This window comes from Nicrophorus vespilloides, unplaced genomic scaffold (genome assembly GCF_001412225.1).
Source record: "Nicrophorus vespilloides isolate i.1.1-1 unplaced genomic scaffold, Nicve_v1.0, whole genome shotgun sequence".
Lineage (NCBI taxonomy): Eukaryota > Metazoa > Arthropoda > Insecta > Coleoptera > Silphidae > Nicrophorus > Nicrophorus vespilloides.
In genome coordinates this window covers 197,504-210,361 of record NW_017100085.1, presented here as the reverse complement: position 1 = coordinate 210,361, position 12,858 = coordinate 197,504, and the positions used below count along the sequence as shown (strand labels likewise).

General features: G+C 33.6%; 1 protein-coding gene across 1 annotated transcript in view; it reads right to left on the bottom strand.

Moving 5' to 3' along the window:
• Window positions 1-1,343: 1,343 nt before the first annotated feature.
• LOC108567148 (calpain-D) overlaps window positions 1,344-12,858 on the bottom strand; it is a 41,090-nt gene continuing 29,575 nt past the window's right edge. The window contains exons 6-11 of the mRNA XM_017927448.1: window positions 5,214-5,299; window positions 4,144-5,144; window positions 3,311-3,513; window positions 2,792-3,248; window positions 2,471-2,706; window positions 1,344-2,411 (exon numbers count right to left, since the gene is read on the bottom strand). Coding sequence (XP_017782937.1) covers window positions 1,934-2,411; window positions 2,471-2,706; window positions 2,792-3,248; window positions 3,311-3,513; window positions 4,144-5,144; window positions 5,214-5,299 — 2,461 coding nt within the window. The 3' untranslated portion in view covers window positions 1,344-1,933. The remainder of the gene's footprint in view (window positions 2,412-2,470; window positions 2,707-2,791; window positions 3,249-3,310; window positions 3,514-4,143; window positions 5,145-5,213; window positions 5,300-12,858) is intronic.

Here is a 12,858-nt window from a genome sequence, read left to right as displayed (position 1 = left end):
TTAATAATATGCTAATATAAACAACTCATAATCCTTCACGATTGATTTGATTGTTAATATATAGAAAATACATTGCATATCTTAAAGTCTAAATAAAACTGATAAGAACACAACATCCTCACCATTATTTTGTTTTGTTTGTATTTCTTTAAGGTAGACTTTGTTTATATCAGCCGTTGGATAACTCAAGTAACTGTTGAAGGAGAAAACAAGATGTTTCGGTTTCGTTTTATTGTCTCAATTACTTGAAGAAGAAAAAACAAATAAAATTGGAATGATGGATTTCAAGATGGGACTTCAAAACACCTTGTCTTCCATTGTTGGCTCAATGAAGTCGAATACAGCGAAACGATCGGTGCTATTAGGAATGTACTCAAACTATAAATCATCACTCGCATGTAAAAACTTAGGACCTACCCTGATTCCGCGTCTTTTCGTATTTACACAAAACAAGTCAAAAGAACGCAAACCGTTAAGAAAGTAGAATCAAAATCACCTCATGTTCATCGTCCTTTCAATATATATATATATTTTTTTGAATTTCTATGTGCTTATAAATTAGGTGTTCTCCTAAAATATTGTTTATTTCTTGTTTCACCTTCTCATAATTTTTTTTTCATTAAATATATTTATTATACGCCTATGCCTAAACGATTTCTTTTCATCCTTATACATAATGTTTTTTTTTTACTTCATCTTTTCCTCATACATTCGATTGAACACGTGTCAAAGTGTGACATTTTTTTTTTCATGGAACACAACTCTTTGCAAACGTAATTAAGATAATAGTAAGAAGAATTCTAATAATAATAACACAATTATCGATATTGGTCGTAAATTACACAAAACAAATATTTCATATTTCCCGAATGTAATTAATATGTATATCTGATAAAATAATAACATCCTTACTTATATATATATATATTCACTTTCAGAATGAGTTTTTTTTTGTTGAAGTTTTAAGACGATCATCGTCTGACCTTTAATCGGCACTTAATGTAGTTCCTATTTCTTAAATCCTTGATTGAGATTCTGCCATGGTTAAAAATCTCGAGACCCATGTCCCTTCCTTTGTATATATTTTATATACATAGTAATATTCATCCCAATATCAACAAATAAAACATGAATCAAGGTCGGGCCAAGCAAACCAAAAAGAAAATCTATTTTTTTAATAATACACTCCACTCGAGATAGACGTAATCAGTGACAGATTTACGAATGAATCACTCAGTACGAATTGAACTTATTCTGGTGATTACAATTTACAGAACTAAACTCTCGGAAGACCAGAAGATAAACTAAAATCATATGTAAAAAGGGGGTGCAAAAAATAAATGTAACTATAAAAAAATATATTAAATAATTAAAAAGTAAACGGACTCTCATGCAGTCTCTCACGGTACAAGATGAGATTACAATTAATAAATAATAGAAGAAAGTGCGCGAAAGGCGACGAGGTTTTTACTAATCGAAGAAAAATTCTAAACAAAATGATTGCATCTGCAATCAAACCATTGTACTAATGCGAGCCACTTAGACTTTGCCTAAGTGATGGGAAAATTTCGGAAATCCTCGCCGCTTTTCGCACTTAGCTAACCAGACTGATCGGCTGCGAAATGAACGTGCACAGAAATAAATAATTACTACTGTAAACAAAAAATAACATTGAAGAAAAAAACATAAATCAGTCTTTTTCGTTAAACAAAAATAATAAATTAAATTAAAATAAAATAAATGCAGAGTCGATGCGGTGCAGACGAAAACGTAAATGCATATATCGCAATAAAGAAATGAACAGAGATTCGAAAAAAATAATTAATTAAAATTGCAGAAACATTGCACGCTATGCTTCTTTTCGCATAGTGTTGCTTGTTGTTCATTGTATTTGTTAACTGTATAATTAATATCACTGGATGGGAGTTGGGGCTCATGTGATGAGCCTAGGCGTGTGAAGACCGCTCGTCTGGTAGTCTAGCTCAGGATTGTGTGATGTTCCAGGTGCGCCCCAATCGTAAAGGCCTTGTGAGTTGGCTAATCTGTGTGTCAGACGATGCGCTATGGAGAAGCCACCGCTTCCCTCCAACTGAGTTAAAACGATTATCACTTGCCGATGCAACGGCGGCACCGAATCCACAGTCTTTAAAGTACCGCGGGTCGACACCACATTGTAACTTTCTTGACAGTCGCACTTCACATGGATCCATTTGTTCTCGTGCCTGTTCTCTACCATCACAACCAAACCGGCCCATCCTTTGGTCAAATAGTATGCGGTCATTCCTTCTCTGCCCTCGTGCCTTTGGCCGCGCGCCAAAGTCAGGGAGATTATCGAGTCCGCGAGGATATGTTGCGGAGGCGCCATCTGCTCCGTCATCACCCTCTTAGATGAATGGATGGCCAACACATATCTATGCAAAAGAAAAACTGTTAAATCCTTTCTACGCATTCGAATAATATAAGTAAATACCTTGGATACACGGAGGATTCTTCGAGACCTGTGTGCCAATGATTGAAAGCTAACGGCACGACGATGTATTCACCGGGTTCCAACATCTTGTTGCACCCTACAAATCCTCGAACCTGTCTTTTGCTGTGCTCAACTAAAGCTCCGATGTTCGGAGGAGAGCCGTTGCGAGCCTTGAACAAGACAACGCACAGATCCAATTGCGATCTCTGACTCTTCTCAGACTTCCTCTGTCCTTCCTAAAATATACATAAAAATATATTAGTAAATGAATTTTACGATTAAAAATAAATTGATTTTATTTTATTATTTATTATTATTTACCTGGAAGAGTGTGAAATCGACTTCGGTCGGTTCGAGAACGGTCAACAGAATGCAGGAGAGATGCTGCTGGGATGCCAGAGGCGGTAAAATACCAGACATTCGAACATCATTCCAGCCGTTCCGGGCCTTGCAAATGTCGATGCAATCGAAATACTTGAGGACATCGTTGAAGGAGATCCAGAAGGTGCCGTCCTGTGGCCCATCAGGCATCAGCTGATTCCTCAGCTCACCGGTCCATAGCTCTGAATCATCGGACCAATCTCCGGTCCACACGTAATGTCCCCATGGATTCCTCAGCTGTAGTAGTCTGTGCTCGTTGATGTCCCTCACGTCCAGCAAAGAGTACGCGTGCCTCGGTCTCAGTCCGCATCTCTGGTACTCGGCTTCGTCCACCTTCATGTTACCACCACCGCAAGAGGCACCCATCAGGAACATTGCTTGTCGGGACGACAGAAGTCTGTTAACAGTTAAAAAATATATTAGATAACGTTCATTTCACAATTTGATTTGAATACTTACTGCGCCCAAATGAGATCGGTATCCAGTTCCTCTTCAGCCGGAGCCGGAATTGAGGAAGCTTGAAGCGGGATACTCTCACACGGAGCTCCGGTTAGAGTGGCAAGACCTTCGATCGCCCTTCCAGATACCAAAGCCTCGTAGCATCCGTGAATCTTCGCCACGGCTTTTTCGATCAGAGGCACCCACAGCTGTTTCCTTTTTGCCTGCAAAAAACATCAGTATATTAATATTGAGCAAATACTAACTTAGAAACTTATTAAAATTTCATCCATATATTTTTTGATATTCCAAATACCGTATACTCCATATATATAAAAATGGCACGCAATTTAATAAATTCATGAATACTGTATTAGCCAACATCTTTGTAAAGTGAACTATAAACTTTGAAATATGAAACCAATGCAGTAATATTTGCATTTCAGTAATGATAACGTATATACAACAAAAATATATAGTATAGAAATAATAATATCTAAAAATTAGTTTTTAATCATATTGTTTTTCAAGATGCATAAGATTAGATTTGCTAAAAATGTCGTGAAAAACAACAAAAGCGTTGTTTTTATACGCACCTCTATAATCAGGAAGAATTTAAAATAACATATATAAAATTATTAATTTTCCTATTTCTATTTTTTGAAATTAGTGTTCTATGTTTATTTTTGTTTGTGAATAATTTCGTTTGTTGGTTAATGGAGTATCATCATCGGAGGATTAAAATTATCATTTGCGTCAATGGATTAGAAAAATATTTACGATGATTCTAGTAGATTCAAATCGATAATCTTCTCTATGTTTAAAAATGAACGGATGGGAAATATTTTGCTCACCTGAGAGTAGAACAGATGTCCTCTTTTATCACATGGGAAGAAGTCGTCGACGAGAACGGTCGTCCAGTGACCGTCCTTGCAGAGGCGCACTTGATAGACTCCTTGGGCGCAGAGCTCTCTGGTGACGAGAACGGCGCGCACCAAGTCCTCCCGTTCAGCCAGGACGGCTAAGGCACTCAGCAGCCAGCAATTCCCCAAGACACCCTGCGATATGTCCGATGGTAGGGGTCTGCGGAATACGGCCCACGGCAGATCTTTGTCTGGATCATCGTCAAAATTGATGTCGCGTAGGCGCCGCCACTTGACGACGTGCGCGTCTTTGTTTTCGGCAGGATTGTAGTAAAGACTGGTAGGAGCCGGCGGGAAGGTGTCATCCACGTAGATCTGTTTCTTCAGTTTGCAGTATTTCACTATATAGTGCCAATGTTTGTTGGCGATTTCATCGGATGTCAGCTTCGGCTGCTCGGGCGTCTCCAGCACGTCGTGTCTTATATTCATGCACATATCGCACACCACCTGAGATCTGCTATTTTCGAAGGTGCACGTTATGCATTGCCACGGCTTCACCATCTGGATATGCTGTTGAAGTTGAACCGAACTGGACGGGCTCTGATCTCTGTCGCTCACCAGACTCACTTTCGTCTTATTCTTCGCCTTCTGCGCGTAATTGATCTTCGCGTAAAGAACTCTCGAGCCGTTGTTCCTCTTGTTTCCTTGATGTCTGGGTGATGGACTCCTCGAGCCCGGTGCAGGAGGCGGCACGACCAAGCAGGACGTCTTCTCCGATTTGCACGCTTTACAACTGTTCAGACCCAGAGGATTCTTCAAGGTGCATTTCACGCACGACCAGAACTCGCCCTTCCGTAACGTCATATCGTTTGCGATCGTCAGCGACTTCAATTTCGATCCGTAACAGGCTACGCACGACATGGCCTTGCCGCTGTTCACAAGAGTACATTTCTTGCACGTCCATCTCTGATCTTCCAATGTCGAGTCATCACCTATCAACAACAACAACAATAGATATTTAATAAAAGAAACTAGACTTTATTAGCTAGCAATCAAAGTACCTGGTAATATTTGAAAATCGTCTTCCAGCCCTTGGTCGAGGGTTGCAATAGGCACATGAGATATGGGTTCGCCCCATTTTGGAGGCCTAAAAACATAAAAAAAAACAATATAAATAACTAATTTTAGAAAGAATTTTACGAAGAAAACTTCAACAATTAGGATAAAAATTATTGAGATGAAATTAATAAAAACAATTTTATAAACATAAAGATTGCTAACCTGCAGACTAGCATCATCTTATATATTTAATTTGTATAGTTGAGTTATTTGAATATGGAAAGTGTCGCGTTGACTGCTGATTCGATAATGATTCGGAACGATTCAAATGCGGGGTTAATATAGTTCGGAATCGTTGCGAGATAAGGGACAGAGTTTGGAAAAATGTATGCAAATAAAATATGCGAGCATTATTGTAGAGGGTTCAAACTCTGCTGTAACTAACCGATAACGACTAAAATAGGAATTCCTGAGTGAACAAGGAGATGGCCCAAACCGTGAGATAATCGCAACAATGGAATCAATCATCGATGCACTTTTTATTTGGTTCTAATCGCTTATCAGTGCGAAACGTAATAATTTAATAAAAATCTAATTTATACAATTGTCCGATTTATTTAGTGCAGTTTCGATTGTTCTTGATGTGCGAGTAGTGACTTGTGTTTAACTAAGTTAATTTTGAAGCACTGTGTTTTAAATACGAATTTAAGAAATATTTATTTATAAATTAATAAATGATATTTTCTTTCAAATAACTTCAAGTTTTTAAGAATAAACTTAAATTTTATTTCATTTAATAAACTATAGTTTTATTAAATGTGTGTACCTTAAGGAACTATACTTGGACCAAATATATGTTTTAACCGCCCTACAAATTGGAATTGTAAAAGTGTTTCTATATTACAAAACTGGAAAAAGTTATTATGAAATAGGTTTGTATATTTTATAAATTTAAACGCTGATACTTATAATATTATTAAATTTCGTTAAAGCTCTGTTTCTCTATATAAACTAACGTGGATTTAGTATAGTTTTCTTTTTGTCAAAGTCAGTGATTCTTGTATCACCTTACGCCCTTTGGGAGCGAAGACTACGAAATTCGTAGTCTGTGCTGAGACAGCTGTGAAATAGAAAAGTCTCGGGTCACGGATCATCCTATTATTTTATACACTACATTACAATAATTTGAAACTGAAATATATCTCTAAAAATATTCACATAAAACAGATTCATGGTCTATATCAGCGTTTCTCAACCCTTTTGTCGCGCAACCTATAAATATTGTTAACAGTTGTTCACTAGTCATTTTTCATTTAGCTACAGGTTGAGAAACACTAGATTTAGATTATTTATTTATTTAAATAAAGTAAACTCATATGATTTGTAATGATAAATTGAAATTTTCTCAAGTTCACTATGAAAACCAATATATGCATGGAATTATAAAATATAAGTCGTTGCATGCACTAGAAATGCGCTGCTTTAATATATATGAAATGAAAAAAAAAATCTATAAAAGGAATGGACATTCCCCGAACGTTTTATTCCAAACAAAAAAGTTCGTATAAATGGTATTCACGCAATCGACTTTTCAAGAATCATCGAGAAATAGTTAACATATAGACGTGTTCATGAAATGCAGATAAACAATATTTACTTTCGTGTTGCATAATTAGATTAGATGAATTCTACAAATTCATAGAAAGAAAAATATTCAATATTCAAATTCGTGACTACATTTTTAAAATATATAGTGGTCACTTTCGTAACAGGTAACGTTTAATTAATATTTCTGTGTTGCATGATTTAATTCTTTCAGAAATTCCTAATTTCTATACATAAAAAAATAATTTGTAAAATGTATTTATAACAATAAAAATTGATATGCATAAATAAAGAATTTGCTGATTAGAAGGTGGAAATTTCTCTTTCTTGGACATTTTCTAGAACATTAGTATACAAATAAAAAGGTGGAACAATGCGTCGACCCTCAAAGAAAATATAATGCTGAGTTCAACAAGTATATAGAATAAAACCATATATTACATGATACTTGCCAAGTAATGACTCAAACTTCTTTTGTAAGTACTTTTTATGTATTTTTTGAATACAGGTCTAGTTGGCGTTGGCGATCACGGTTGTTAAGCAAAGTATGTATATAATTTGCAAAGAAGATTTGGTAAAGATTTTAGTATTAGTATTGAGAATGCAAGTGCATTTAATTTTTTGATGTTAAAATAACATAAGAAAAATATTACGAGTTGGAAGAAATCGGATATCAGCCGTTCCCATTGAAACCGTTTGCAGCACTTGCGGTTTTTATCGGTAAGGGAAACAAATAATGGATAATAAAATACCACTTTTCTTCGTGTACCGACTGCATAATAGCAGGCTTTCTCGATGGAAACAAAGAATGCTGCGGAGCCGATATAGCACCATCCTCGAATCGTTCGAAAAGAAAACAATAAAAAAAAGAAGCCAACAAAAATGGATTGAATGAATGAAACATCTGCAACGATTCTCGTGTCTCGTCTCTCTACTTGCATTATTATTGTAATACACGTCTCGTTTGTACTCTTAGTAGTTAAAGTACAAAACACATGGTATAACAACAAACGTCGGGGGATCGTCATTGATCAAAGTGGTTGGTTGAGGAAGTCGCTCTGTCAAAAATTAAACTGAAAGCAGACTGCAGCGGTAGGATGCGGTATTTACATGATGACTGGTGTGTTTCAGCGCAAATGAAATTAAGGGAATGCACACATAAAGTGGCGCGAGGGGAAAAGGAAAAGGACGGCTCATTGTTGAGAGCATCCTGGCTGTCTGACTGACAAACGGAATATGGAACTTCTTAACGTAATAACGTGCCCTCTCCAAAAACGGAATTAGCATTAAAGAACTACGTTTTCGAGCAAACTTATATACAGTATTCTCTCTGTACCTTCTTCTCCGCGTCAAATGAAATACACCGTTCTCACTTGTTTCTACAAGAAACTGGACTGGATTTCTCCAGTACACGTCGCAATCCCATCCCTTCCCCCCTTTAATTAACTGCATAAATGCTTCATTAATAAGTAAACTAGAGGGGGTGAAGAAAAAAAAACAAGTTCATTACACCCCCATTTAAAATTGATGCAATTACAGCGCGCCGCGGTTGAAAATCCCACGACGACAATTTACTTTTACGAAAGACGTCACGTTTTAATTACATTTAAAACGCTATAAATATTGTTTTCTGCGTGCCGCGGCTTCTCCACTACTCCTTTTTTATAATATAATATTATATTAATTCATTTTTTTTTTGTTGTTCAGCGGTTTTAATCGCTAATAGAATTTCCAGGCAATAAAAACGCAAACAATGATAAAAGTGAGTTTAATTCGCGAATTGCACAAAAATTTTGCCTCGAGCGCGTTTATCTTTATGACATGTAAAATTTCGGCCATCAAAAAATTTTTATGCTACGTAATTTCAAGCATTAATATTAAATCCCATTTTCCGATCGAAAGTAAGTGGTTTAGAGTGGACCATAAACATTCAAATATTCCTCGATTTATAGTATATTTCAATAAAAAATAATCGATATTTTATAATTTATTTTATGTACTGCAACAAGTTCTTACATCACCTTTTTAATTGTATCTTAATTATCTAGAAAATGTCCAGGAAAGAGGAATTACCACCTTCTAATCAGCAAATTCATTAAAACTATGCTCAGATTTTTTATGCATATTAATTATTATTGTTACAAATACAATTTTTTAATTTTTGCTTCGTCTGGCGTTAAATTAGATTATTCTAAAATATCTATAGTTTTTTAACATGATATTAGGCAAATCAAAGAATTCAACACCTAATTTTAAATAAGATAGTTTAATGAACTAATTCTGTAAATAAAGTATAGCTCGAGTTATTTTTGAGGTAAACGAAATAATTTTCCATTTCTTCGATAAAACAAAACTAAGTATGCGGGGGAAAAAAAGTTGATTCGTTAAAAAAAAATATAAACGAAACCAAATCGTTGCTCCGGTTACACTCAACAACAAAGTGCTAAACTAATCAATTATTTGTGGAACTATATTTGGATAGAATATTAACTTGGAAAACGAAGCAACTTTAAATTATGCTCGTGAAACTCAATTGACTATTATTACATGGAAACTCGTGACAATCGAAAGCGTACAAACTATTAAAGTATAAAATTATTCTAAAACTTATAGAAAGCAATTATAGGAAACAATCATAAATTATATATTAGAAAAGTAAAAGAAAAAAAAGAGCTTTAAATTTTAATTGGGAAAAATAAATTTTCAAAAATTAGTATATAAAATTATTGTTTTTTTACATAAATGATAGTTTTCTGTCTCTTTGTATGCGGTTTATTTTTAGTTCGGTTTCAAACAGTCCGGGATATTGGTGGAACCGATATTGATCATTTTACAGTAAACAAATTACATGCATTTCCACCATCATACAACTCGAGTATTTTAATATTACGAGTGCGGTTTTCTCGGGAGAGATCTTCAAGAAAGAGAGAGAAACGGGATGGGCGCATTCAGTGGGATCCTCGATGCAGTTAAGTCATGCCCAATATTAAAACGCTGCGCTGAGTTGCATTCTCGAGTTGCAAAGCATATTGCATGTTACATATTGTGTATGTGCGTTGAATATTAACTGGAAATACATATTTCTCGAAGCGTTACCATCTCCAATATGTATTTCATATAAACATTTGAAATACACTCTTTACTCCAGTTGTAAATCTTCATAAACTTAATGCGAATGTACTGTGAAAACATGGAACAGTGAACGATTTTTATTTAGAGAATTACCGAGAATTCATATACAAATAAAGATAAACTAATGTCAACAAACGTGTATTTATTTTGTATAAATATTTGAACTTACCGGATTTACCGACATTCTCAAAATTCTATATAAAATTCCTAATTTAGTAATTGTATAATATTGAATCATTAGTTGTAAAATGATTGATTTTTAAAGAATTGATGTATGCACTTTCTAAAGTATAATTCAATGTTAATTTAAAAAAAATGAAACTGCATCATTGAAATACTTCCAAAAAATGTAATTCTAAGAAATGTGTACTTTCAAAAAATTGTTTTCACTTATTAGACTTAAGATGTGTAAGTTTCTAGAATTTATAACAAATTTGAAAAATATGTTTCATTTCAACATTTTATAGAAAAAAATGTTAATTCATATTGGAATTTTCATGAGTGCGTGTTGCATTCCAAACGGTGCGTGTTGCGACCCTTATTGTTCGTGCAGCGCCAGTTCGGTGTTTCCTTTCGCCCAATATCAATTACCGATTCTCAAGGTTAATTAATATCTGCTACATTTCCATATACAAATCTTACATTTAAAACAAAAATAATCTTAATATTGTTGAAAAAAATACTAATAAATATTTAAAAATTTGTTTGTATTTTACTTGGGGAAATATTGAATCAATATCAATAAAATAGAGATTAAATTATTTTATAATATATTAAGAATACTGTACATAGATTTGGTAAATTATATCAAAAACTTGAATATACTTGGTATAGTTTATGATGTTCTATGTTTTTTTTTTAATAAAGAAAAGGTAAAATTTATATTAACTTCTGTGGAGATTTCAATGTTTTATTAATATTGATGTCAATAAAGGGTTCGTATATTAAAGCAATGTAATGTTGGTTGTTCTGAAACAGCATGGTTGTAATAATACCCGGAGTACTACAGTTTATACAGAGGCTGTTTCTGTTTATTGTATTCATAAATAACCTTGGGACAGGAATACGATTGTTGTACTATTTGCGTATTCTACAGAACTAGTATGTAGGTCGCGTTTATGCTCACTGTGGATTTACTTAAACACAAACACATCAAAAAAAAAATATAATATGCAGAACAACAGTTTCCTGCTTAAACGTAAAATTATTAACCTGGATTCAAATCCACCAATCTCAAACTTAATGATCAAAATGGATAATTTCGCTTCAAGAATGCATTAAACTCGGTTAATTACGAATGATAACATTGAAACATCTATAAGTACAATTGAAATGCGTGTAGGTAATAAAATATCGGATTTACAGTAATAAATTATGAAATCGTAAAACACGTTTTCTACAAAATTAATGAAAACATTGGAGATAATAGTAATTGTATTTGATGCGTATTAAGAGTACAATAGAATTCATCAAATGCGTAAAAGTACGCAAATACATAAATTGTATGTGAGAAAATAATACAACAATTTCTTGTTAATGGCTTAAACGTAAAATTATTAACCTGAATCTAAATCCAAACTTAATACTCTGAATATGATCTGAAATGTCTTTTCGGTGGATAGTTTTGCTTCAAGAATTCATTAAACTCGGTTAATTACGAATGATAACATTGCAACATCTATAAGTACAATTAAAACGCGTGTAGGTAATAAAATGTCGGATTTACATTAATAAATTATGAAATCGCAAGACACGTTTTCTACAAAATTAATGAAAACATTGGAGATAATAGCAATTGTATTTGATGCGTATTAAGAGTACAATTGAATTCATCAAATGCGTAAAAGTACGCAACATTTTTATTGCAAACTGCGATATTAATTGTATGCGAGAAAATAATACAGCAGTTTCTTGCTAATGGCTTAAACGTGCAATTATTAACCTGGATACAAACTTAATACTCTTAATATGATCTGAAATGTCTTTTCAGGGGATAATTTTGCTTCAAGAATGCATTAAACTCAGTTAATTACGAATGATAACATTGCAAAATCTATAAGTACAATTAAAACGCGTGTAGGTAATAAAATGTCGGATTTACATTAATAAATTATGAAATCGTAAGACACGTTTTCTACAAAATTAATAAAAACATTGGAGATAATAGCAATTGTATTTGATGCGTATTAAGAGTACAATTGAATTCATCAAATGCGAAAAAGTACGCAAATTTTTTTTGCAAACTGCGATATAAATTGTATGTGAGAAAATAATACAGCACTTTCTTGCTAATGGCTTAAACGTGCAATTATTAACCTGGGAACAAACTTAATACTCTTAATATGATCTGAAATGTCTTTTCAGTGGATAATTTTGCTTCAAGAATGCATTAAACTCGGTTAATTACGAATGATAACATTGCAAAATCTATAAGTACAATTAAAACGCGTGTAAGTAATAAAATGTCGGATTTACACTAATAAAATATGAAATTGTAAGTCACGTTTTCAATAAAATTAATGAAAACATTGGAGATAATAGAAATTGTATTTGATGCGTATTAAGAGTACAATGGAATTCATCAAATGCGTAAAAGTACGCAACATTTTTTTTTGCAAACTGCGATATAAATTGTATGTGAGAAAATAATACAGCAGTTTCTTGCTAATAGCTTCAACGTGCAATTATTAACCTGGGTACAAACTTAATACTCTTAATATGATCTGAAATGTCTTTTCAGTGGGTAATTTTGCTTTAAGAATGCATTAAACTCGGTTAATTACGAATGATAACATTGCAACAACTATAAGTACAATTAAAACGCGTGTAAGTAATAAAATGTCGGATTTACACTAATAAAATATGAAATTGTAAGTCACGTTTTCAATAAAATTAATGAAAACATTGGAG